The 25,983-nt window shown below is 51.0% G+C and overlaps 9 protein-coding genes and 1 non-coding gene across 10 annotated transcripts; 7 read left to right on the top strand and 3 right to left on the bottom strand.

Moving 5' to 3' along the window:
• Nucleotides 1-41: 41 nt before the first annotated feature.
• VFPPC_17606 (peptidase family s51 domain-containing protein) lies at nt 42-710 on the top strand (the record flags this gene model as incomplete). The annotated part of the gene is made up of 1 exon (XM_022429300.1): nt 42-710. The coding sequence occupies one exon, from the start codon at nt 42-44 to the stop codon at nt 708-710; it is 669 nt and encodes a 222-aa protein (XP_022285673.1).
• A 160-nt stretch (nt 711-870) lies between these two features.
• VFPPC_17262 lies at nt 871-942 on the top strand. Its single transcript has one exon. It is a non-coding gene; the product is annotated as a tRNA-Asp (tRNA).
• Nucleotides 943-1,334: 392 nt separating this feature from the next.
• VFPPC_02306 (DNA mismatch repair protein) lies at nt 1,335-4,030 on the bottom strand (the record flags this gene model as incomplete). Its single annotated transcript, XM_018281977.1, has 3 exons — nt 1,335-1,540; nt 1,590-3,719; nt 3,799-4,030. The coding sequence occupies 3 exons, from the start codon at nt 4,028-4,030 to the stop codon at nt 1,335-1,337; spliced, it is 2,568 nt and encodes an 855-aa protein (XP_018146248.1).
• Nucleotides 4,031-5,358: 1,328 nt separating this feature from the next.
• VFPPC_02305 (hypothetical protein) lies at nt 5,359-6,675 on the top strand (the record flags this gene model as incomplete). The annotated part of the gene is made up of 2 exons (XM_018281976.1): nt 5,359-5,392; nt 5,516-6,675. The coding sequence occupies 2 exons, from the start codon at nt 5,359-5,361 to the stop codon at nt 6,673-6,675; spliced, it is 1,194 nt and encodes a 397-aa protein (XP_018146247.1).
• Nucleotides 6,676-7,331: 656 nt separating this feature from the next.
• VFPPC_15473 (vacuolar protein sorting protein (VPS11)) lies at nt 7,332-10,523 on the top strand (the record flags this gene model as incomplete). Its single annotated transcript, XM_022428967.1, has 5 exons — nt 7,332-7,343; nt 7,435-8,448; nt 8,504-8,737; nt 8,792-9,127; nt 9,183-10,523. The coding sequence occupies 5 exons, from the start codon at nt 7,332-7,334 to the stop codon at nt 10,521-10,523; spliced, it is 2,937 nt and encodes a 978-aa protein (XP_022284543.1).
• A 216-nt stretch (nt 10,524-10,739) lies between these two features.
• On the top strand, nt 10,740-11,573 carry VFPPC_13243 (cytidylyltransferase family protein; the record flags this gene model as incomplete). The annotated part of the gene is made up of 1 exon (XM_018291020.1): nt 10,740-11,573. The coding sequence occupies one exon, from the start codon at nt 10,740-10,742 to the stop codon at nt 11,571-11,573; it is 834 nt and encodes a 277-aa protein (XP_018146245.1).
• Nucleotides 11,574-16,929: 5,356 nt separating this feature from the next.
• On the bottom strand, nt 16,930-17,455 carry VFPPC_02304 (hypothetical protein; the record flags this gene model as incomplete). Its single annotated transcript, XM_018281975.1, has 2 exons — nt 16,930-17,313; nt 17,378-17,455. 2 exons carry the CDS (start codon nt 17,453-17,455, stop codon nt 16,930-16,932), a joined length of 462 nt encoding a protein of 153 aa, XP_018146244.1.
• Nucleotides 17,456-18,747: 1,292 nt separating this feature from the next.
• VFPPC_02303 (hypothetical protein) lies at nt 18,748-19,886 on the top strand (the record flags this gene model as incomplete). The annotated part of the gene is made up of 3 exons (XM_018281974.1): nt 18,748-19,062; nt 19,134-19,194; nt 19,261-19,886. The coding sequence occupies 3 exons, from the start codon at nt 18,748-18,750 to the stop codon at nt 19,884-19,886; spliced, it is 1,002 nt and encodes a 333-aa protein (XP_018146243.1).
• A 1,290-nt stretch (nt 19,887-21,176) lies between these two features.
• VFPPC_17607 (hypothetical protein) lies at nt 21,177-21,440 on the top strand (the record flags this gene model as incomplete). The annotated part of the gene is made up of 1 exon (XM_022429301.1): nt 21,177-21,440. The coding sequence occupies one exon, from the start codon at nt 21,177-21,179 to the stop codon at nt 21,438-21,440; it is 264 nt and encodes an 87-aa protein (XP_022285672.1).
• A 734-nt stretch (nt 21,441-22,174) lies between these two features.
• Nucleotides 22,175-25,756, bottom strand: VFPPC_02302 (calcium/proton exchanger; the record flags this gene model as incomplete). The annotated part of the gene is made up of 3 exons (XM_018281973.1): nt 22,175-22,603; nt 22,694-25,440; nt 25,570-25,756. The coding sequence occupies 3 exons, from the start codon at nt 25,754-25,756 to the stop codon at nt 22,175-22,177; spliced, it is 3,363 nt and encodes a 1,120-aa protein (XP_018146242.1).
• Nucleotides 25,757-25,983: the final 227 nt, after the last annotated feature.

Genomic DNA, 25,983 nt, shown 5'->3' with positions numbered 1-25,983 from the left:
CCCACAGTCATCTTTCACGAAACACCAACTCCAGACCCAAGATGATCTACCTCGGCGGCGGCGGATCCTCCACCGACGAAGCCGCCGTCTTCTCCGCAGCCTTCCACCCCCCAGCCCGCATCGTCATCTGGCCATGGGCACAACCTTCCCACCGCTGGGACGGCATGAAGTCCTGGATCCAGTCATCCGTAGAGCCGCTCGGTTCATTCCCCCCCGTGACAATTGGCCATGCACCTGATTTTGGCCTCGACACCGCTGACATTATTGTCATTCCGGGCGGGAACACATTCCTCCTGCTGCAGGAGCTGCAGCGGTATGGGCTTCTACATCGTTTGAGGGGGTTTGTGTCCAAGGGGGGAAGGGTATATGGCGGGTCGGCAGGGGCGGTGATTCAAGGTGCTGATATTGGAATCATTGACGAGAAGGCTGGTGGTATGGATGTTAATGAGGGGGTAGTTGATTTGAAGGGGCTGGATTTCCTGTCGGGGTGGGTGGTGTTTCCGCATTACGGGGAGGAGTGGAAAGCTCATTGCGAGAGATGGAGCCGTGAGAAGGGCGTGTGTGTTTTGGGGATCGCGGAACGGGGAGGGTTGGAGGTTGGTGATGGGAGGGCGGTGAATCTTGGGCCCGAGGATGTTTGGATGTTTGGGAATGGGAGGATGGAGAGGTGGGTTGCTGGTGAGGAGAGAGTTCTGGGGTCTGGGATGTAATACGTGAATCTACCAGAACTGAAAGAAGCTCATACGTTTGCTTAATTCTGAGATAGCTTCTTGTCTGGTGTTGGTGTTTTTAGGGCATGCCAAGCTTCATATACCCCAATAACACTGTCCAATCACAAGATCCGCTACGATGGCTGCTCACAGTCATTCATCTTCCGTAGTATAGTGGTCAGTATGCAAGCTTGTCACGCTTGAGACCCGGGTTCAATTCCCGGCGGGAGAGCCACTTTTCTTTTTGCTCTTTGTCGTTTTGATGTATTTTTGCTTGCCATTTCTGCTCTACATTCCTTTTTTTGGGCGTATTCTGATGAATTTAACTGCGGTGTGACTTTGCGTTACTATGAACTGCGATCATCTAGAGGATATAGCATCTCAATCGTGTATCTGACGAATGTTATGGAGGGAGCGCCTGGCCAGGCTGTGGATATACAAATGGCTACTTATGTGCATTGGATATCTAGGTGAAGGCTGTCATTTATAGGTTTAAATGTAAATACCAATGCGGCTATTGTGATGACTATGACTTGCGGGTGGACAGACCCAATGCGCCAGAACCGGTCCTACGCTGGCACAGTTTATACGCCTATCTGTCTAGTTCAATACACAACCGGCATGTCACTTCTCAATCCAACTCTTCCACCGGCCAACACCAAAAGTTGAGCCCTTCCAATCCCCGATTCTCCCCCCTAATCCAATATCAACAATTGGCACTAAACTCGGCCGGCCATGCGCGCATTGAAATGGAAAGGCGCATCGCGAAAGACGCCCCACCAACTTCTTGCATTCGTCCCTGCTCAATTCATCATTGAACATAATGGCGCCTGTTACTGTTAACACGGAAGATGCATCTTACGGCGGTGGACAACTTACTTCGACAGGATCTGGAGTGAAGAAGCTCCAGTATTCCCTGAGGACAGCTGTGGAAACAAGAAACCCAGGATTTGCCTGCTTCGTGGACCGGTCTTGGTGGTACGACCCCATCTTCGAGCCTCCAAATTTCCCTTCTTACGAGATTAATCACAAGCTTTGGTTCATTTCGACAGCGCTCTATGATGCTTGGTGGCAGAGACTTGATTTCAATTTCGTGTCCGCTCTTGCCGCTGGTCCTGTAGCTGACGCCCCATGTTCGAAAGTGGCTCTGAAACCGGCCCAAAAGCTCATGTTCTCTGGCAGAAACCTCAAACGCGATGGGGCTTTCTAGAGGTGTCGACATGGCTTGCAAGGTATGAAGCTCGAAATACTGAGACATCAGCTCTTCTAGGCGACATCGTTCATCTGCTGCGTGCTGATCGAGCACGATGAGGGCCGATGACGGATCAGTTGTTTGTTTCGCGTCTGCGGAGTGAAGTGGCAACCTGAGTAGAATGAACTTTCTATCGACCTGGCCAATTATCTCCGCCTGGGCCAGCGCAGCCCGAGACAGTCGTCCGTTCAGAGACATTGCCGCTGCTTCAAACTGCACATCATTCTCTCGTGAGTAAAATTTGCTTGACGGTCCATCGCGACCTGCGTTGACGGACTGTTCGGCTGCAGTGTCCTGATGGAGGGTTGGTATCCGAGGCTCGGTGAGTTCGAACACGGGGTTCTTCCATGAATGAATAACTTCTCGTAGCCATTCCTGTGGTACTGCCTTTGACCCGCTTTCCAACTTTCGAGCTTTCGGTTCTGGTGTCGTGATTGCTGGCGATGGACAACCTTGGCCTCCCTCACTGATATTTGTGTTATCAGTAGTTGCAGAATTCTCCGCAATGGCATCGGTTCTGTTCGTAGGCTGATTCTGGGCATCGGCCTCACCAACGCCAATGCCGTCAAAAGGTTTCCGCAACAACACACCATTCTCACCCACCAGACGGCGAGTGGTACCCTTGGCAGACAGGGCCACACTCACATCAGCCTGGCGGTCGACCTTGGATTCAACAGTAGCCCGTCCAACCTTGATACGACTCCACTCATTAAATGGACTATATGGCCGTCTGAGGGCTGTTCCCGTAGCCACAGCCGACTGAGCTTGAGGAGATGGCTGTCTTTCGGGGGCAGGCTGCGGCGTATACGGGTGTGCGATCCGTCTACTTCTAACAGCCATTGGCTTCCCCATAATCGGCTGAATATGCTTTGGCTGTAGGAAATGCTTCTTCAAGAACCCGTAACATACAACCTTCAACAGATCGATTATGGATTGTAAGCTGTGCTGCGAGTTCCCGAGAACGTCATCCATGGCCAAGTCGCCACCGGACCCGAGTAGATGTATCTCCAGGTAAAACATTGGCCACCGTTCAAGGCCTTTTCTGGGCTTTGCCTGCATGCTCCCAGTTTTGTCATCGTCCTCAACGACACCAAAGTGCGAGTCTTGAAAGAGCTTGTTGACTTCTTCGTAAAGAACATTGGTACCGAACTCGTTTGGTATGGGCCGAATACCGAGGCTCATGATTTGTGGACGACGAGTTGCCACTGGATTTTTTGAGATGGCGCCTTTGATTCTCACATGGCGACTTGCGACCGAGACAGGTACCCAAGAATCACTATCCTCACTATCAGCTAGTCCTGCTTGTGTGAATAGCCGTGAAGATCGAGACACAACGTCCGCGTTGCCAGACTTTAAACGCTGTTCCTTCTTCGTGTTTGTTTCTCTAAGCGCAACGGATACTTCAGACGGCCATGCCAATAGGAGGGCGGTAATGTCCCGGACGAGAGCCTCCCATTCCTTGTCGACCCGAAAGCGGTCCGAGAACAATTGACCGCGTTGCTTTACTCTAACTGGCATGGGACCGAAAAGATTGCGGACGGTTACGGAGGTTCCATGACTGAATGATTCGAAGCGCTGATCTGGCGGTGCAGGGACATGTCGAGCAAGCACCTTGCCATTGTGAATAGAGAGAAATCCATGAGAGGTGTGCCGTGAATGATGTGATGCTATGGTTAGGAGAGAAACAGCAGCCGTGGAGGCAACAAAACGGCCATGACTGCCGTGAATACTCTGGCTTGGCGGAGTCTTTGAGGTGTCTGATGGGATGTTAGAGCGGCTTGGCTATTTACTTTTGACGCTCAAAGTATGGGATGTGGGATGTGGATGTTGTCTTACGATGCAGCTTTCCTAAGCCACCATCAGGTTCAAACTCGCCCGGCTCTATGCCGAGACCGTTATCCTGGACGGTACAGTTACCCAAGACATAGTCGAGACTGATGGTAACTTTGGTGGCGGAGGCGTCGAGAGAGTTGGTGAGCAGGCCGCAGATAACTTGGTTCAAGGAGGTGATGGCGGAAGACGACTTGATCTTGTCAACGGCATCTTTGGGCAGGCGGCGTATGGACATGGTACGCACACGCACGTCCCATGTTGTCGCAAAGCGTTGCGGTTGTTTGTTTCATGAAAGGAGGCAATATCGGAGGACTGTTCAAGTGACCAACCTGAGGATAGGCAGAGGAGAGGCGAGGTGAAGCTCTGGTGGGGCAACGGGAAGAGGTACAAGGTACAAGGTACAGATTTGATGGCAACATTGGTCACCTCAAGCTGGCATCAACGCATCTGTCTGGGCCCATGTCGCCAGATTCATTGCTTGCTCTTTGCTTGCTCTGTGCCCAAGACAACGCAATAGTCCGAGACGCCTCGTATTGGTTCACTTGTGGCGCCCAATTGCTTGCAGTGGAATACTCACGGACCCCGGTTAGGCGCATGTTTTTGTTTTCCCAAAGATGAAGGCGTGAATGGCGTTCCGTGTCTGTTGAAAGCTCATCTGGCATCATTCCGACTCGCCAGCCATCCAATGTCTGGTTTGCTGCCAGGCCGGTGCTCGCTGCATCATGCCTCATTACAGCGGCAGTTGTGAGGAGCTAGGTGCTACCGGAGCGCTAGAGGCTGGCAGCCACAGGGCTCGTGCGACCTGAAACATCACGTGAGGCACCGGAGACCCCCTGCAACAAGTTGAGGGCCGCCATGAAATCCGCCAGGGTGGGCCTGCCATGACGAAGTCCAAACATCCAGATTGAACACTCCAGACCAGACAGTCGACTGAGCAGACTGTTCGAAGAGGAAGACCAATTTTGGAACCCCAGATCCAGTGGAGATCCAGCCCGGACCCAGACTTGCCAGACCCAAGCTTTGATGGAGTCGAGAGTTTGAGCCCAGCATTGATCGACACCTCAGCTTGCTTTTATTTCAACCCGACGTGCCCGGCTGGCTGCATTTCCGTTCTGTCTGGTTGTTTGTTTAAAACACCTCCAGCACGCACAAGCCGAGGTGCCGTCCCGTTGGTTTCTTCACCCCGGCATTCACTTCGTGCGTCTTGTGCGCGTGGTTACCTCCATCTTCACACAAAGAAAGCATCCTGTTCGGTCGCCTCAATTGCAGGGTCTGCCTGTCCGGTCTTTGCCATCGATCGCCATCAATTCCAGACACGTGCTATTGACGTCGCCATCCCATTCCCGCCCGCAGCCCGTTTGGGTCTGGCCGCAAGCTGTCTGGCCCGCTCCTTCACCTCCCCACGCAACGCTCCAGATCAAGTGTCCCGACAGACATCCATCCTCACCAACTTCAACTCCAACAATATCGCGCCTGTGCCTGCACCCGGCAACCTGCCAACTGCAATCAAGCCCCCCATCACCTCGTCTTCCTTGCTGTCACGACAAAGTCAGCCTTGCTGTCATGGCGGTGACGGAAATGATCAATGAGCCTCACGGTAAGCCTAGTCCAAACCCAAACCACCCAAACTTAACCCGCCTCGCTGGCGCTAGACGACCGTTGCCCAACTCTGTTCCAGTCGCTCCGTCACAAACAACAGTCTAATCCAAACTCTCTGCAGACCGACAAACACACCGGCGACGGCCCTTTTCAACATGGGTCAAGAAATTGACCAATTTCAAGTCCTCGTCCGACGGCAACCGCCCCAAGCGGCACATGAGGATGAAGCGGGGACATAAGTTGAACAACCCTTATCCTCAGTCTGGTCATGTCAGTCAAAACCACGGAAACGACGCCGATGATGCCGCCAATGGCACTGCTCGGCAAAACACGAACGGCGATAGCTCCTACTCTTTCACCACTGCCCGAACCGGAAGCATTTCGTCCGTCAATCAACCCGTCCGTAGCTCCGTCGAAGGGCAAGCCCCCGCGACGGCTGGCTCGCACAGCATGGCCGGGACCGTGTCAACGGAAAATGAAGGACCTCGATCTCTCGCCCCTAGCCATGGGGGAGCCAGCTCGCTTGCGGGAACGAGTCGCACCATTGGCGGTGGCATGGACGGTCGACGGGGTGGTGATAGCACCTTTTCGAGCCCTGCACCCTCGGTTCGATCTCTGACTACAACTCTGACTACGATTCAGTCTGTGGCTCCAAATGGAAACACGCCATATGTCACGGCACCACAGAACAGCAACTCCCAATCCATACAGTTTAGCCAGCCGTTTCCGACCGCATCTCCCGCCTCTGCCATCCCGTCGCATCTAGCACCGACGAGCAACCCGACGACATATTCAACAGCAACCGCCAACAACCTGTTGACCGACAACGCCTCCATATTGACCCTGGCATCGTCAAGCAAGCGTCGCCGCCGTCGCTCCATGGATACTGACGCGTCGGTCCGCGCATTGGCTCCGTCCTCGCTCTGGGGAGGGAGTCGGGAAAGCCTCCCACTCAGTGTTCTTAGTGCCAACATAGATCAAGGAGGCATGCCCACGACTCCGGGAATACCTGGTAGCAGCTCACGGGTTGGGGCGGAGCGAAATAGCATCTACTCGTCTACTGGCGTTGCCCCGGCCCTCACCAGTGAGAGAAACAGCATTCTTGCCAAGCAGGGCGACGGGGCCAGCATTCGTAGCGGGCGTTTGGGGCATGGACGGCCAGATAGCATCAGTGGAAGCATTGCGGCCGGGATAACTAGCCCGTTGGCCAGTCCGAGGGAGGAAATGGAACAGAAGAAGGCGAAGGAAGATGAGATCGCTGCTGGAGCCAAGGAGGAGTAGGGTGTATCAAGTTACGAGTGAATGAATGATTGGGCGCTGTTCAGTGCGGGAGTTTGGCTGGGTTGGTTTGGTTGCTTGGCCGGGCCGGGCTTGTACACTGACAATTTTGGTTTTTATTATTATTTTATATTTTGTTTGAGTTTGGAGCAGGGAACCGGCTGGCTGGATGGGCAGGACGGGACAGGATGCAATGGAATGGGATGGGGTGGGAAGGGATAATGGAGGCCACGGTGGAAAGGAGTAACATATGAGATACCCAGGTCATGGCTACTTAAGCTGTGACACGAAATTTACTAGAATTAGCCCAAAAATTGTGACATTCAAGTGCAGCACGCAATATAGTTGGGGAAACACTGGACGGCACTGGCAGTAGGCGTTGTTTTATGATGCTGTTGCATGGGACATATTTATTGTAGACCTCGGCCAGCCATCGTGGTGTGGTATGGAGACTCGGGAGTTGAGATGTGGAGGTACTTTGGTACTTGCCTGTGCCTGGTTGCTTCACATCACACTCATCAGACTCACCACTTGAGCACCTGCAGGCAGCCTCAAGCTACCCCAAGCTCCTGTCAGTCCCACCTTCGTCATCGCACCCACAACCATCCTCCAACCTCTCGTCTCCATTGTGTCGGCGCTCAATCCTCTAATGCGTCAACATGGCGATTTCGGTAAGATTCCTCATGTGCCCATACTGACAAGAAGCTACCGACTCCCGGCGCTTCCACTTGACCTGACCCCATCTTGCTAACCAACCCTCAGTGGAAGTCATTCGACTTCTTCGAAGTCTCCCAAGTCTCTCTCTCCGATGACGAAACCCGCAGCCTCTTCGACACCAACGAAATATCCAGCATTTGCGCCGGCTCAGATAGCCTCTTCCTAGGTGGTAGCGATGGATCTGTCAGCATCATCGGCAAGAGCTGGAAAGTGGTTAGGAAGTTCCAGGCCCACGATGTCGGACGAGTCACGCACATGCGCCAGGTCGAGGGCACAAGTTTGCTCGTCACCGTCGCCGAGGACTTGAGCAGCGAACCCGTCTTGAAGGCCTGGGCGCTGGACAAGCTGGTGCCAAAGACCAACATGCCCACCTGTCTGAGCACCTTGACTATCAACAACGGCCGACGACAGTTTCCGATTTCTGCTTTCGCCGCGTCCGACGACTTGTCTCAGATTGCAGTCGGGTTTGGCAACGGCGCAGTGACGATTATCCGAGGCGACCTCATCCACGACTTGGGTACGAGGCAGCGGATAGTGTTTGAATCCGAGGAACCAGTTACGGGAGTGCAAATTGCGACGGACGAGAAGCTTACGACGCTCTTCATATCGACGACTACGCGGATAGTCAAGCTGGGCTTGTCTAGGAGGGGTCAGGGGCTTCCTCCCAAGACTGTTGAAGATAGCGGCTGCGCGTGGGGATGCATGACGCTCGATAAGCAGACGGGCGACGTGGTGGTGGCCAGAGACGATGCGATTTATACCTATTCGTTGGATGGAAGAGGCCCTCCAAAGGCGTACGAGGCCCCCAAGACCTTGGTTGCCATGTATGCGAACTACGTGGCAGTCAAGTGTCTGCCGACGGCGGTGAACGGACGGGATCCTGATAGTATGAGGCGGCGATTTGGCGGCAGTGCTAACGATGACCTGTTTAACGCGACCATGTTTGTTCTCCTGGAGCCGGATTTGCGAGTTATTGCGCACTCGGAAACTATGATGTCTCCTGTGAGATTTATCTTTGATGTTTGGGGCGATTTGTACACTATGTCTGAGGAGGGAAAGGTGAGCAAGCTGGATATCAGACAGTGGCAGTGAAAATGGTGGCTGATAGTTGCAGATTTACCGATATCACGAAAAGCCACTGCAGCAGAGACTGGAAATGTTGTACCAACGCAACATGTTTCCGCTTGCCATTGAGCTGGCTCAGAATTCCGGCATGGACAGCCAGCAGCAAAGCGTCATCTATCGCAAATTTGGCGACCACTTGTATCAGAAAGCGGATTATGATGGGGCCATGGTGCAGTATATCAGGGCTATTGACACGACGGAGCCGTCGCAGGTTATTCGCAAGGTATGTCTAAGTATCTGGGCTGATAACAGGCGTATCTTGCTGATGCGGAGATAGTTTCTTGATACGCAACGCATACACAACCTGATTCAATACCTGGAGCAACTGCACGAACACAGAAAAGCTACGGCTGACCACACAACATTGTTGCTCAATTGTTACGCCAAGTTAAAAGACATTGCCAAGCTAGAAAAGTTCATCAAGTCGCCGGGAGACTTGAAGTTTGATCTGGATACGGCCATCGCCATGTGCCGACAGGGAGGATACTATGAGCAGGCGGCGTATCTTGCCAAGAGGCATGGCGAGACGGAACTTGTCGTTGATATTTTGATCGAAGACTCCAAGAGTTATAGCGAGGCGCTGAATTACATTTGGAGGCAAGATGCTGAAGTGGTAAGCTCATTTTCTCCGGCGGCATGGTATGAATCCTACTAACAACACGCTCCAGGCATACCCGTGCATGCAAAAGTATGCCCGGGTACTGATTGAAAACTGCCCGGAAGAAGCGACATGGCTGTTTGTGGAATATTACACGGGCAAATACCGACCGCACAAGATTAGGGGTCCAATTCCTGGCGAAGCACCATCCAGTGGCGGCTTTGCATCAGGCGCTGCCAGTGCAGTGCAAAATCTTACGAATTATCTGCCGTTTCCCTACATGGGTACGGCATCAGGAACGACGGCGACACCAGGTACGCCAGGTAATGCCACACAGTCGACGAACAATGGCGCACTCCCGCTTGGAGAGGAGGACCATCCGCCGCCAAAATACACGGTGCCAGCACCGCGTACGGCATTCTCGTCCTTCATCGACCACCCTGACGAATTCATCACGTTCCTCGAAGCATGTCTTGAAGAGGAAGACTTGAAGGTTTCTGACCGAACAGATTTATATACCACCTTGTTTGAAATGTATTTGTACAAAGCGGGCGAGAAGAAGGGCCATCACCGAGAAGAGTGGGAGGGCAAGGCGAAGAAGCTAATCGAGGGCGAGCACGTACCCATGGAAAGCTCCAATGTTCTTTTATTATCGGATCTCTCTAATTTCCGAGACGGTACCGTTTTAGTCAAGGAGCAAGCCGGGTTACTCTTTGACATTTTCAGATCGTACACGTCGGCAAAGGACACACGCGGCGCCATCAAGGCGTTGAGAAAGTACGGGCCGGATGAACCACAGCTCTACCCAGCGGCCCTCGCGTATCTTACGTCTGATCCAAGGGTCCTCGAGGAAGCTGGTCCAGACGAGCTTGCCAATGTGCTCTCCAAGATCGACAAGGACGGTCTCATGGCCCCCTTGCAAGTGGTTCAAACACTTGTCGGCCAATCTTCGTCAGGCGGCGTGGCAACCATGGGCATGATAAAACCGTACCTCCACGACACAATTAGTCGCGAGCGCAAAGAAATCCAAGACAACCGTCGACAAATTGACACATTGCGCGGGGATACTGAAAAACGAAGAGCGGAAATCGCCGATCTAGGCTCCAAGCCAGCCGTCTTTCAGGCCACAAGGTGTTCAGATTGCGGTCAAGGGTTAGATTTACCGGCTGTCCATTTCCTGTGTAAGCATAGTTTCCATCAGCGGTGTCTACGAGGCGGCGAGGGCGATGATGTGGAATGTCCGCAGTGCGCCGGGGGTAATGAACTTATTCGGAAGATGAGGGAGGAGCAGAAGAAGGCGGCGGAGAAGCATGACCTGTTTAAGATTGAGCTGGAGGGGAGTGATGATCGCTTTGGAACGGTGGCCAAGTGGTTTGGGAGGGGGGTGATGGATGGTGAGCACCAGGAGTGATTGCTGTTAGCGTAGACTTTTTATCAATGATGTGACTGAAGTTGCGATCTGTGTGATTTGAAGAGGGTGCTCGTTTGTGATGTACGTGGTGTTGCAGTTCAGTCTCCATTTGTATGATCCGGTTCCATGTGCATGTGCATCTTCATCTGCATCTTCATGTGGGCCTCAAGCATCATCCAGCATCCAACATCAACCTCACTCATACAACCACTCGCCATGTCCACGAAACAAACTCTCGGCTTCTTCACCCACGCCCTCAAATCATTCACATCATCCCAAGATGCATTCCGCGTGCTATGTACCGTGCCTCGTTCCGCGTCCTCACCGTCCAACTCACCCACCGCGTCATTATCACCCAGACACCCATCTCACCCGGTAACCACCCTCATCATCCTAGACTCGAGCTTCAACCCGCCCACCAAGGCACACGCCCAAATGGCCTCTTCAGCCATCACACACGCCGGCCCCAACGCACGACTCATGCTCCTCCTAGCAGTCAACAACGCCGACAAGGCAGCCGTCCCTGCGTCCTTTGCGCAGAGACTAGCCATGATGGAAGGGTTTGCGCGCGACCTGCATGATAGCGCGGGCCAGAATACAGAGATTGACGTGGCTGTCACGACGATGCCGTTCTTTCATGAAAAGGCGAGAGTTGTAGCTGAGTCGGGCGTGTATGGGTCCGCAGAACAAGTCTTCCTGTGTGGGTTTGACACGCTGATTCGTATATTTAATGCGAAGTACTACGGTGGGGGTATGAAGGAGGCGCTGGGGCCGTTTTTTGGGCGGGCTAGGGTGAGGGTTGTGATGAGGCCGGATGATGAATGGGGTGGAAGGGATGAACAGGTTAAGTATGTGGAGGGGTTGGAGGGGATGTTGGGAGATGTTGGGGGTGAGGAGTGGGCGAGGAGGGTTGAGATGGTGGATGGGGTTGAGGGCGTGGTTAGTAGTTCGATGGTGAGGGCGTTGGTGAGGAGGGATGGGGATGTTGATGCGTTGGTTGGGGGGGAGGTGAGGGCTTGGATTGAGGGGGAGGGATTGTATCGTGAGTAGTGAGGGGGAGTCGTGGGATACATGGGATTTGGGGGGTTTATTTGAGGGATTGGTGATGTGGGTGAGGATGGATGTATGGGTTGGTGTTTGGATGTGTTGGCGTTTATGGCTGGGGATGTATATGCTTGACCACGCTTGTATGCTGTGTATGTTTCTATCATATTGTGTTCTGATGAAGATCACTTCTGGTGGTTTATGTCTGAACTATCACTTAGTATCAATTCAAGGTTTGTATCAGCATCCGGGAATCTATAGTGAGGATTGGGAAAGTTTATGCGAGGCTCTACTAACCTAGCACGATAATCTGGATGCTAGATACTACTTGGCTAGGCTTGCCGTAATATCTGGAGCTGAGCTCCTCTGACGAAGGGAGTGTCTCTCGGTCTTTTCTTTAGGGTTATGGCTGTAGTGGTGCTAGGGTTTAGGATTCAAGAACCTTTTACATGTATATTGATACACTAGAATGAAGTATATAGGGTTTCGGATTCGTTTGTGGACGATTGTGGCACGAGTAGAATAACTAATGTACTTGGTTTTGTTAAATTTGGATGTATAAGAAGTCGTGTTTTATCCCATACCAGCATATGGATATGTATATAAGATGAAGGGGAAGACATTACTGCCGCGACTTGCTTTGTATTTCAATCACTTAGCCCACTATCTGGTCATTTTTAGCCTAAAATATACACACATCGAGTTGTTGAAGCCTATGAACTAATAAACATAGACACGCTCCTGCTTGCTGTTTATTCCACTGCCAATGTAGACCCAGGGTCTTGTTCCGACGTATTCGGACTACATGAAAAATGAAGTCGGTTTCCAAGCACACCGACTGTGGATTATGAATAATGAATATAACTTTTTCGGTTTGCAGATACCGTCACATGAATTCTTAAATCTTGAAACCCTCCCAATGAAGCATGGAACTGTACGATGGAGAACAGGTAGTAACTCAGATATAGACGAATAATGCACCATCGGGTTTTCCGTAGATTTTATCTAGGCTTGTTTATCGTGGCACCGGTAGTGCTCGTGCTAGTACTTAGAGAACAGAGCCAGCATCGCAATATGTCTATTATAATGTACAGACATGCACACTGCCCATCGCTTTACACACATCCACCAGGAGACACATGCAATACAAATGAAATATAGGGCAATGTAATTTAAAAAAAAAAAAAGAAATTGTATGCAGTAAGCAAGGCTCTTCTCTAGAAGAAGTTGAACTCCAGGTTTGCTTGTTTAGACGCGGCATGCGGCAAGCAAGCACCTACACCGAGGAACGCCATTGCTTCACAGGCCAACCACAGCGATGTTGTTTTTTTCATGACGTTGAAGAGTAGTATACTGCGAAATAGCCTATTTTAGGCGTGTAAGCTACCCATGTTCCTACCGATACCGTCCTCTATCGCGGCAGGTTACCTGTAGAGTCCCTGGTATCCCAACCATGTCTGAAGTCCATGACCAAGAGCCAACACGGTCTCATACCGCAACCGCATGCACCAAGGTCTCTATCTATGTATGCTGATGTGTACTTCGTTCGCACACCACGTATGAATCTCGCCCTTCCCAAGACACATGAAACAGTCTGCGCGTCCCTGGCCGTGCATTTTACGGCACGCGCATTCTACCGAGTCTTTGTGCTTTATTTTTTCTGCCAAAAAGCGGCGGCAGCTCAAGCAAAGGCATTCCCGCAAGTGGCCCAACGCCTCACGAAGGGTAGGGAAGAAGCCTCTTGTACAATTGCGGCATCTCCATGTGGGAACTTTGTCATGGAGGTAGACAATTTCGAACTTGCCACAGTCCCATTCGTGCCTCAGGTCCTTGCCCTCATCACTCAACATCGTTTTGCAGTTAAAGCATGGATGCATCGTGACGGACAGTGACAGACGGTCTGTCCCTTTTTGATAATGGCTCTGGATGCTCGGAAAAGGAGAGGGTTCTGCGAAACCCTATGATACTGACGACGTGTTCTTTTGTGGTTGAGAAAATGTTGATCTGTCTTTGGAAAGATATCTATCAGATGCAGAGGCGTGGGTGGAAGCTAAGTCTATTATTTATCTGTACATCCTCTCTACAAGGGTGGCTAGTTTTATCTGAACTTCTTTACGCCGCTGCGCTCTCAATAAACACAGTCCTTCTGGAAACGCCATAGTGCGAGTCTTCCAGGAGAGTGCACGAGGAGAAATTTGGAAAGTCTAGGTAAGTTCACCAAGGAATGTCGGAACAACCCGAAAGATGGGGAGAGTGATGACTGAAGTGCTTTTAAAATGACTTCTTTGTAGTCTATTCGGGTTCTGTGGAAGTGAACACTCTTGTCCCACGAAAAGAATGGCTCCAGTGTGTAGTTCAATCCATCTTTGTTATTAATTCGTGTATCTATCTAAACTTTATTCGCTGAGTGTCTAAGTCGGCTTCGTAATGTCCAGTAGTCCCAACTGAACCTGAACTGGTGCTGCAAATTGCACATCAGAACTATCCAGCTCTCAATTTTGCGTCCTGCTCCGTCCTAACTCCAGCCTCTGTATTCGTGCAAAAGAGTTCCTCGACGGCCTTGACTATCCTCCATCCACGCGCCACTATAGTTCCTTGGAGGACTCTTTCAGACAGGGGATGATTGCAAGTACAATGGAGGGAAATACCATTGTACCCTACCAGCACACTCGAAGGTGATCTAAGGCATACTGCGTAGTTGCAAACAGTCCACCGCATCTATGGCACCTGAATGGAAATAAGTCGAGTGAGTAGTCGCGGGTGAATTTGCCACACAGTCTAAGATGCTGTCCTATCCGAGAATCCACGGTCATAGGCGTCACGTATGGCATCAACGACTCTCCGCATCGCCTGCACTCTGCTTCAAATTCGTATTCCCCCTCCATGAAATAATAAGTGAATTGATTGCACCACTCTTGGTGTCGCCTCTGGTTGACCATGCGACTGAAACATCTTGGGCAAGTGACTATTTCTCTAGAGTGTAGGTATTAGCATATCTCTGCTTTTCTGTTCTTCAAACTTGATACTTAATGGGGGTAGTTTAGTACTTACACGGTAACCCTGGGCATGGTATTGGAAGGTGTTGTGACGATGGTGGTGGTGTTGTTTGACTGATCGCTGGATTTGGTAGTTGCTTTAGGAGGAAGTATAGTTGTCGGCAATGGTTAAAGAAAGAACATAAAAACAACATGAACGGCAGCACACTTGGTATTAAATAGTCAATAGACAATGTGGAAGGGTTATCGAGTCAATTTGTTGTTCACTGATGGTGGTTGTAGCGTCATTCAGAGCCAACATGTCTGTGATGATGCTACAGACATTCCCGTTTCGTCGCATTTTTCACGACTGAACTACTCCCAACGACATGGACTAGTTGTACCGTAATGAGACATATTGTACAACTTGTTATGGCAGTTCACTAACAAAGAGGGAGGTAATGCTTAAACATTGAACTGGTGCAAAACTTGTTTCGTTACTCAACCTTCAACAAAGACAAACAGTGCAAAGAGGTAACCTAGTTTATTGTCCTCCACTATCTAAATTGTGCAGCAAAATCCTTGTACTCATCTACCCTGGTTGTGCGCACCATGTAGCCCGACACGAGGGTTTACTTCCCATGTTATGAACCTCATCCGTCTGCGCCACCAACCGTGCATCTCCTTGTTTGTAGCTGAGTTCGATTTCAGACAGTTAGTGGCACGTGAGGTTCGTACCCATGCTTCAACTGGGTTCTGCGATGAATTTTGTCAGGGCACAACCATTGCAGACCCTTGTCACCGCAGAAAAGGCACTCCCCCCCCCCTTCGCATATACAAGTTTCCAAGGCTGGAGTACCCAAGAAACCACCACAAACGCTGCAGGGACACTCGCCAAGGTGTTTCACAGCGGACGCCAAGTTAGGAAATACCGATGAGCAGTTCCGGCATCGCCTTCCAACAGTGCCGTGTTCGCGCACCGTTGTAAACTTGGGACAAAGATAATCGTGATCCACCTTCTCTTCCCAGGGAACTATAAGCCTGCATTGGAGACACCTGAAATTCCTAAAAGACGAAATTAGTTATGACTCAAACACTTTGTGGAATTAAAGGCTTGTTAAAGAACATACACGGGCATCTTGCTAAGAGATTTGATTGCGTTTCTGGTTGTTGAAGTGACTTTGCAATGCCTTTTGCGATCAGCTGGGTTTGGGATGCCTTCTAGGCAAAAAGAAATTAAGTCTGAGTTGCACACTTTGGCATGGTAAAATGGTAAAATGACGGAGAAGCCTGGCTCTTTATATCTGGCTGCGAGCACTCATATGGCTGGGCTTTTCACGTAGCAATGTACTCACAGCTTATTCATGTGTAATGCCCTCATCCCTCATATGTCATTTGTGAGCATTTGGACAGGCATGCGGTGTAAGTTCACCAGCTGGGCGGATGCTATTTGAGGTGACAGAAGAACTGGAGGTAACTGGATAGTTCGCTGGCCATCCTCAGATGGGCTTTCCGTGGAAACAGGGTCATCCATAACGGTACATCAAGTGGACTAACGCGAAGCTGTTTATGGAGCCAAGAACTGTTTAGAAACTGGGTTCAAAATTGCTTGACCGGCTTCAACATGTACATGAGCACTTCACTTCTTGTTCAGCATGCGTCATATTGTGACGTGGGACTCTGTATGCTATTTTGATTCCCTCGAGGCTGTACTCTTTTGATGTTCAGTCTGCAGGGCGAATTAGAGGAGATTTGTTCAAGTGTCCATTTATATTTGGTATGTGTAATGCCATGATCCCGGCCGTGTCCAGGAATTCCCAGCTTCTTCTACACAAGCACTCCTTAGCTACGCAACAACTTCGCGGTTGTTGGCATGCTCTCTTGAAACTCTTGACTGTCTCTTAACCAATACGATTCAAAAGTATGTAGTCAACACTTTATGTCTTTCTACACAAAGCACACGTGCGTGGAGTGTCCCCATCATCGTGGTTCCCCTTTTGGCACTTCTTGGTCTGCAGCACAACTAAAGCCTGGAAAAGAGTATATATTCTTACTTTTAAAGTAATAGTGATTCCCTGTCCTCACAGATCATTCAAGCTTCAGCAATCCACCCTTGTGTGAATTAATTTAGAGCATCAAGTTTTGGAACTGAACCAAAATGTTTCCAGGAATTCTCAGATACAAACTCCAGCATCTATTACACAGTAAACATGTAACCAGCCGTTTTCACTAGCCACTATTTGAGGTATTCAAATACAACAACAGCAACAGGTAGATGCATCTACTAAGACCCAAACGCCTACACCTGGTACTAATAGCCCGTTCGAAGGCGGGAACAAGAAGTTTACGATGCTCCGCCGCCGCATCATGTCCATGTCCATGTCCATCTATCGATTGGCCGGGTGATACGTCGCATTGTTGAACTCTCTGCGTACGCCCGAGTGATAAATAACATCAAATGTCGAAGGGTCACTTGGAGGATAAACACTTCGTACTGCACCAGGCATGTTTTGTCCGGGGTTAAACATTGTCGTTTGGTTGGGAATTAGCGGTTGGTGAAGCCATCCTTGGGTTGTGCGCCCGCTTGGATGTGGGATGGCTTCAGCTGCGGTTGTAAGAGTGACGGGCGTTTGGTCCTTGTTGCCGAAGTAGCTGGGGTATGGACGTGCCGCCTGGGGAGATGCTCCAGCCTGTTGTGCTCGAGCGTCCCGGGCGTACATCCAGGTCTGGCCGTTGCCGCTTCTGTCGGATGGTGTTCCGTGAAAGTCATACTATTCCACCTTGTTAGTTGGCAGTGGAGAGCTGTACAAGGAAAAGAGGGCTGTTAGTGCATACGTAGGACGAGTCTGTAGGTGTACGTCGAGGCGGCGTATTGCCAGCAGGTTCAGATCCAGCTCCGGAGTTAGAAGACATGATGAGGGAGGAGAGTGGCCAGTTGTAGTAGGTGATGGTGCTTGTTATTGTTCTTGGATTTCGTAGAGGAGACTACAGAGTATGTTGTTTCGGTTCAAAGAGTTGTAACTACCGGCACACACCCCATTATATCATGAGATTCCCAGTAAGAGTTGATTGGCATGTCTCTTCTCCTGCTGTGTTTCTGCTGGCAAGCGCCGGAATGGAACGAGGCGAATCTCGTCCCATCCAACCAGCGGACGGGAGGTTGAGCGGGACGAGCATGGCACGGCCCAACGTCAAGACTTCTGCAACATGTTGGCCGTGTTCCCAAGTAGGATCAAATTGAATGCGCAGCCGGAGATGCATGGCGTGATGAATGTCATGATTTTGACTGTTGTTGGCCACCAGATATTTCAGTCCCAGGTCTGAGGCTCGAAATGGAAACAGGCCAGACCAGGCTGGCCAACCCGAGTCAAATCCAGTCAATCCGAGTAGAGTCAAATCTTTAGAGGCCGCAGAGGGTCGCAGTTCAGGGAGTTTCAGGAAGCGCCGTTACATGTAGTGTTGAAACTCCAGTCCATGGCCGTGCTGCTGCTGCTGCTGTGTAACATTGGGGTCATGGTCGGTTAAGGCTGGTCAGAATTCGAGTTCAATGTTGATGAGCGACGGCGGCTAGAAAGGAAAAGAATTGATTAGTATACTTGACCCAAGATGGCTTGGCAAAAGACGGCACAGCATTTGATGGCTGGGACCAGACGGAATTGTGAAGATTGAATGCTGACCATGGAGTCCTGACAGCCGCCAGACTGGCGCCTAATCTTCTAAACTTTTGTCTCGACCCCGCTTCAATGTTGGAGTCTGCATGTGCATATCAATTGATGCATCCAGTCCGCATCCCGTCTACATTTAGTGAACAAACACCAACCCAACGTTGAACAGACCAGACCAGACCAGGCATCGCACAGTCAGTGAGCCTTGCGTCACGCACACCTCACAGATGTCGCCTCACGCCCAGTCGTCGTCGTCGACAAGTTGAAGCGCGCGCTTCGGCCATCCATCCACCAGACGTTTCCAATGCTCCAATAAGCATTTGATCAAATTCGATAAATGGCCAGCTCCAGCTGCGCCATCCAACGAACCCCAACACCATTTTTTGCCTTTGCTCTCTTTGTTTTTCCATTGACCTGCTTTTCTCCCTTCTTCTAAGCTTTTCATCTTCCTTGAAAGTTCTTTCTTCCTTCTCATCATCATTCAAGCCTCTCCCATTTTTTCCCCATTCACAAATCCGCCAACAGCAACACCAAACAAACATGGAATTTCTACAACCCCTGAACAAGCTTGATTCATTCCCTCCCATGCTACGGGCCATCTTCAACACATATAGAGGAGCACTCGAGTACCCAGCCAGCAGAGAAGCACGGGCCACCAAGATTGCCAATGATACCTTCTTCTTCCTCCACGATTCCAATCCCGACGTCGAGGACGGTGGTGCCCTGAGTTCCATATGGTACGTGTTGATGCAAATGGTGTCCCACATACCAGCCGGCCACGACTGGCAACAAACCTTGGTCCTTGCTTCCGACTATGTCCGCCAGCGAGGGCCAGCGGGCAATGACGAGTTCCCAGTACGTTTTGAGTAACTGCATATTGTCATATCAAGGTCATAATTGGGCCTGACGAGACAAACCTTGTTTAGGACATTGACTGGATGAATCTTCCCGAACTCAGTATTGTACTGAGGGAGTATTGGGAATACAGTACGTGCTATCAACTTGTAACATTTTCAACAAACATGTGCTTGATGACACTGACACTGGGCAAAGAGCCGTTTGCTGGCGACGAAACGGACCCTGTTCCTCTCACGGAGTGGCAAAACGCAAACTCGTTTGTTGCACATCTCGTTGGCTGTGGCCACGTCCAGCCCCTTTATCTGGGCATGTGGGAGATTCGTTCGGCTCTTGAGGAGGGCCCCAAACCAGGGCCGCTGATGGACTGCCGGGCTTGGGTAGCCGCTGAGTGGATTCTCTGTTGCAGCAAAGTCCTGCTAGAGGAGATGAATCTTCCGAATGAAGAGCTGGACGAGCATGATATTGCGGTGCTACGGCCAGGTGATCTCTACGGCAGCGACCTACCCCCTCGAAGCTTACAGCGATGGGAGTTTTGGAAGAAGAGACTGGCTGAGATTTCAAAGGAGTTTGAGGAGCTTGGTCTTGAAGCTGAGACTAAGAATCGTGTCGAGGAAGCAATCAAGGTGATGGAGTCGGCTGAGAAGGGAGAGACTAATGCCGATGCCGATGCCATCCCGGCCGAGGCTGCAACGAAGTCTAACGAGCCTAGCCTTGAAGCCGAGACTAAGGATCCTGTCAGAGAAGCTCCAAAGGTGATGGAGTCGCAGTCTGCTGAGAAGGTAGAGACTGATGTGAATCCCGATGCAGTCTCGGCTGAGTAAGCCGTCTTCAAGTTAATTTCATGTGTATGAAGTACGTCAATATACTTGATAGATCTTAATTACGTACCTAGGTAGGTACCTGGTCACCGCTTGATCATCAAGTCGGCAGATAAATGTGGCTGGTAGATGGAGCGAGTGGGTTGCTCATCCTGGGCAGTTCAATATTTCCATTTTTCCGCCCTGACTTGGCATCTCAAGCTGCAGCGGTCATGGCACAGTACGGAGTAGCAAGCAATGGGTTGCGGGTGGTTCTCTTCCGTCATGTCTATCGGTACGGAAAAGAAAACTCTGTACATAATGCAATCCACTGGTGTTGTGTTTCTGGCCGTGTTTCGAGATGTTACCCTACACTAGTCATCGCGGAAAGAGGATTGCAAAACAGCTGGCCAGATCATGTGTAGTAGCTGCGGTTGACATTAGGTGTGCGTACAATTTACGGTTCAAGTTTGTAGCAAGTATGATATTTCGCACTTCGTTCTGTAGATGCCAGACAAGTATTCCTCAAAGCGACATCACAGTCCAACGCAAAATGGACAGGTTGACAGGATCTAGCAACAGCGTGCTACATACAAGGTAGTTTGTCACCAGTCATAGCAAGCACAGTGCAAATTGTAATTATTGCTCGTCCAAAATGCAGTTTCTTGGTGCCAGACAGAAACCTCATAACATCGCACAACACGCACAACTTGTGCAAACCAACCAGACACAAAGAGCTGCGTACCTATGCACAAGCACATGCTCAAGTGCAAGTACAAGGACACCCAGCTCGTCACGACTCACGAACCGAAATTACCAACCCATTCCATAAATTCAACAGCTCACTTGCGAGATGAATTCCCCATCAACAAGGTGCAATTCTCTCCCAGTGGGTCAATATCAGTCTCAAAATCTGAACAACCGACAAATTCTCACTCTTTATCCAACGGGTACATCAAACCAGCCCCACATAATCCACATCCACCCACTCACCATCCGCTCACTTTGTCCCCCGACCCCTGCAGTGGAACCCAGCCAGACCGTCGAAAAAAAAAAAAAAAAAAAGATTCTGCCAAATCACTCCCTCACCGCCCACCACACAATTCTCTATAAAAGTCCCATCTCCCACCCTCCATTTCATTCTTTTTTTCCTTTCTTCTTCACGTCGACAATACTTCAGTATGTGCACCCCAACTGCTCTCCTCCACCACACACATTCCGCAGATGTTCTAACAACCCCCCCAGGAGAATCATTTCTATAGTATTCGACCTTCTCTTGGTTCCCTAAAAGAGCCACAGAATCCACCCTGGTTGATGAATGTATATCCTCGACACCCTAGAGTGAAAGCTCCGGTTCCTCTCGCTCTGTCCGCAAGGATGGCGGTCTCGCTTCTTTTGAGCGCTGGCTGTATAGAGAGATTGTTCCCGTATGGCATGGCAACATGTCGGGAAGCTTTGTTGATGATCTCGACCCTGTTCGTTGCTGTCTTCGGACACATGGATGGGGTGGGTGTTGATGGACGTCTGACAGGTTCTCTTTTTTCTTTTCATTGCGGTCTAGGCTTGACTTGGACGTGAGGGAGAGATTTTTTTTTCACTCGGGGATTTGTTACTGCTTGTGCGTGCGAATTGAAACCAATGTGCCCGCTTGACCAACCCATAGATTCACTGAGAATGCATTCCATACGTAGCTGGGCCATTGCTGGCAGAGTTCACTGCTGTCTTGACATGAAAAATCCTAGCAAACCTTTCAATCCGTCATAATCACCCAGCCACATCCAGCTGCTATAAGAAACACCCTACTTTACCAGAGCACATTCGTCTGCAGAAAGGTGACCTGAGTCTGTGACTCTTACCAGCCACATCCAACTCGAGATGCAAGACCAGCTTCCTCCAATTCCGCCTCGTCTCCATCACAGGTCATACGTACAACTCGTCACACTTGCCATCTTACAACCAAAGCCAAGTGTCCACCAAACCAATCGCCATTGTACTCAACGTAATTCAATTAATCTCACTGCTGCCCAGACCCAAATGCCCAAATCCATTAACGTCCTAACAATGCAATGCCCTCTTCACTGTACTTACAACCTTGAACCAGCGCTGTCGCCCAGACAGAATACACAACTTCCACAGACCAGCAACTAAGAAAATATACACCAACAACACCTGCCTTCTACCTATTCGCCTGAGACGCAGGTGCCTGCGAAGTGCCACGCAGCCAATCTCTAAGCAGGAACAGACACCCGCCTCCAAATCACATTACCAACCATACGTCTGTATAGTACAATTTGTATACGTTTCCTTCCATCTTACGCGTGGTATGCTCGTCCACTCGTCCCCCTTCCAATGGTCTTGTAACTCTGATACTTCCCGTCTGCCCCCATAATGTCGAATCTTTCCATACCCATCACCTCCGAGGTGAATCCACTAAAGTAAAACCCAATCACCACGACGAAGTAGGTTAGCACCAAAATGCTGCCCTTGAAGTAGTTGCTCTTTCCTTCGCCGTACACGTAGCTCAGAAGGAACACACATAGGATCACGGTGACCATGTCCCACTGAGGGAACAGCAACGAAAAGGTGTACAAGCTGGGATCGCCGCCCTTGGGAATGTTGGGATACACAGCCGAGAAAAGGACAAGAGCCGGAATCTGCAGCAAGCACACTTGCAAAGCGTAGGCGGAACCGATTTCCATGGACAGCGCAATGTTGCCATTCATGGCAAATGAGATGGCGTTCTATGACGATGGTCAGTACGCTTGGCTTGCACCTCTAAAACATATACATATAATAATAGCGAGAAAAAAAAATAATAGAGGCAAACTTACCAAAAATTCAGTCGTATTGGGAACAAGGGCAAAAAGCGTAATGCCCAGAAACTTTTGGTCAATCGAAAAACTCTCCAACACAACATCCACCGTATCAACCAGAATTTCCGCAATGACGGCATACAAAATCGTCGCTCCGAGGAGAATAATGGAGCTCTTTGCGCGACCCCAGTTTGGAGCATCGTGGCCACCACCGTGGCCGCCAGCATGTGCAGTTGCTGTTTCGGCAGCCACCGTGCCCTCATCAGCCTGGGTTTGGTGTGCTCGCACGGTGCCGTGCTGCCCGGGCGTCGCAGACAGCTTTCGTGATCTTTCGCGATCTCTTGACGCCAATGTGGCCGCGGTTGCTGCAATCTGAGCGACTTCTCGAGCAAGGGCAGTGTTGTCTGCCTGGCTGAGCCCCGGCACGTTGACGGTGGATCGAATCGTGTCACTTCCCTTAGGAGGAACTACGTGAGGGGTTGCGGCCATCCCGTTGGCGCCGGCATCTTGGTTGATGATTGATGCTTGGCGGCCAACCTCCTCGGGACGTGGCTGTAGACCGACCTGCTTCAGCGACTGGCCCAGAATTCGCTTGTAGAGATGAGAGTCGCGGATATCCGTGGCAGTGGTTTCCGCAGCCGAAGGCTGAGAGCTTCGAACAACCGAGGCCTGCAGTTGCTCTTCGTGCTTCTTCTCCTCAATCTCGGCGTTCCAGATCACCGCCGCATGAGTTCGCAGGGTGAACCACAGTCCAATGAGGTATGAGAAGAAGAGCATGGCGGCGGCCAGGTAGCAGTAGGGCCGAACAGCTTCCAGGTAAAAGCGGTCGTCAAGCGCGGGTGCCTGAGAGAAATAGCATCGACGGCAATCGCGGGCCTCACCAGTATTACCACTTCCGCCGGGACCCAAGTCTTCGCAATCCGTACAGCTTAGCTCATGGGTTCCATAGATTTGATAGAATAGCGTCGGACCAAATGCACCAACCACGGCGAAAAGCAGCATGGTGGATGTGACACCGGCCGACCTGGCGTTGAATCGTTGCGTCTTGCGCTTCAGCGCTCCAAAACACATGGAGATGCCTGGCAGGAAGAGAATACCAGCAAAGATGCTGCCCACAATACTTCCCTCAACAAGCTGTCCTTTGCCTTGATTGAGGGCAACGCAGTATAGAAACACTTCAACCACAGTGGCGAAAAAGGCATTGATGGCAGCGCCAAGCCCCATTGACGATTGGGCCGATATAGACGCAACAGCCTGGCCGATGAAGTATGCCAGTGGAATGATGGACAGCAATCCGGCCATGAATAGAAAGGCTGGTGACGTAATAACGCTGTCAATGTGAAGGACACCCTCAAGGACAGCCCAATCGAAAATGACAAAACAGACGACAGCCATGAGGTTGATGAGGAAAATATTGGTTCCGTCAACGGTGTACTTCCAATACTTGGATCCAACGGCTCGGTAGGTGCAGACTAGAATGGACGAGTCGGGGCCATCCTCGCTTCGCATATAGTGCATGTGAGTCTCGAAGGATAGAGCGAGCGGGTGGCGGCGAAGGTGATCAAACAAGAGGATGGTTACTTTGCCCATGGGGATCCAAAAGACGAGGAACCAACATATAGCCGAGGTGACGATCAAGGCCGGGGAGATGAGGCAGTAGAAAAAGATGAAGAAGATGACACGGCCAATGTTCCACTCCCCTCGACCAAAGAGTCGTCGCTTCATACGAGGGTGCATGTCGCGCGATCCGCCTCGTCGACCACGTCCAAGTAGGCTTTCGGTTTCGCTGCGCTCGGAATCGATGCTTCGCCTCGATCGCCCAACAATGGATCGGTTGCCGTCGGGACCAAAGAACAGGCGTCCGTATTCCAAATCGCCGCTCTGCCACTGCTCATATTCCGAGATGCTTCGGCCTTCGTCTCCGTCCTCATGCAAATAAGCCTCGTCCTTTTCCAGTCGCACAAACTTGCCAAAGGGATAGAACAAGTAGCCGGCGAGACCCCAAAGAACGCGCCCGTACTCTCTGCCACTTGGAGCTGCAGCAAAAAGTAAACAGACAATGGCTCCTAGGGCCGCCAGGGTAGCCATCCACCAGCCAAAGACCAGAGTCCAGACAAGGTTGAACAGAAGCAGCCAGTTGCTTACTCTGCCGCCAGGAGACGAATGAATATCTGCCTGAGCAAACTTCTGAATGGACCGGTCCTTCTTGTACAGTGCAGGTTTCCACACTCTGATACCAAAGGGATGTGTCTGGTTGATGGCCTGCTGCCTGTCCTTGAGAGTGAAGCTTTCGGCCTCGCTTATCTCGCCGTCAGAGTCACAGTCGACATGCTCGTCGAGAGGCAAGTCATCATCGTGTTCTTGTTCGTCTTCTTCGGCTGTTGTGGTGGGGACGCCTCCAGTTCGAGTTTCCTCCTCGTCCTCTCCATCGCCGCCGGTTCGATATGATTGCAGCCGGGTAAGAGTACTGGTAGTCTGTTGAGACCGTCGACGGGTGGAATATCCTTGGCGCTCGACAGCATCAGCCTCGACTTCGTGTGGTTCATCGTCGGCAGAGAAGATTTCGCCTCGGTGCGGCGTATTCGACGACGTCCTTCTGGACAATGGGGGCTTTCGCAATCGGGGAAACGACTTGACCCTGTGGGGAGGTTTGAGACCCGATCGCGACGGTTGAGGTGTCCCTGGACCCTTGGTTTGAGGGCGGTCTTGAAAAGAATCGGCTGCTGTTTGACTGCTGCTTGCGGTGGGAGGAATGTGTATGGTTCCTGCAGACGACGGGTTAGTCTTGCTATGGCAGCAAATGTGTCGGCAGCGAAAAGCCAGAGACGCATGGGATGACCAAAACGGCGAAAAGAAAAAAGAAACGAAGAAAAGCTGAGGACGATAGCACGTACCGTATCCAGTACCTTCGGGTCGGTGTCGCACGGTATCTGTAGACTGATAGCTCTCCCCAAAACCATCTCCAGGACGACTGGGGGTTGTGTTGTCGTGTGAATGGGTGCTCTGGCTGGCATCCGTGGGCGATGTAATTGAGGTTCGGCGACGCCCCGAAGACGCGCCGTCTTTGTTTGGATCATCCATGGCTGTTGCTCACAGGTAGTGGCACGACGGCCAGCAAAGTTCCTGTGTTGAAGCACAAAGATGGCCAGGTTTTGTGCTCCCAGACGAGTGACGGGGACTGGGGGTTGAGAGCAAAGCAGAGCAAAGCAAAGAGGAGCTGAGCTAAGCTTGCGCGACGGATGGGTTGGTCAAGGTCGAGTTCAAGTTGCTGTCATTTCCTCGCGCCTGCCAGTGGTAAACCAGCAGAG

This window comes from Pochonia chlamydosporia, chromosome 2 (genome assembly GCF_001653235.2).
Source record: "Pochonia chlamydosporia 170 chromosome 2, whole genome shotgun sequence".
NCBI lineage: Eukaryota > Fungi > Ascomycota > Sordariomycetes > Hypocreales > Clavicipitaceae > Pochonia > Pochonia chlamydosporia.
This window is presented reverse-complemented; position numbering and strand designations above follow the sequence as displayed.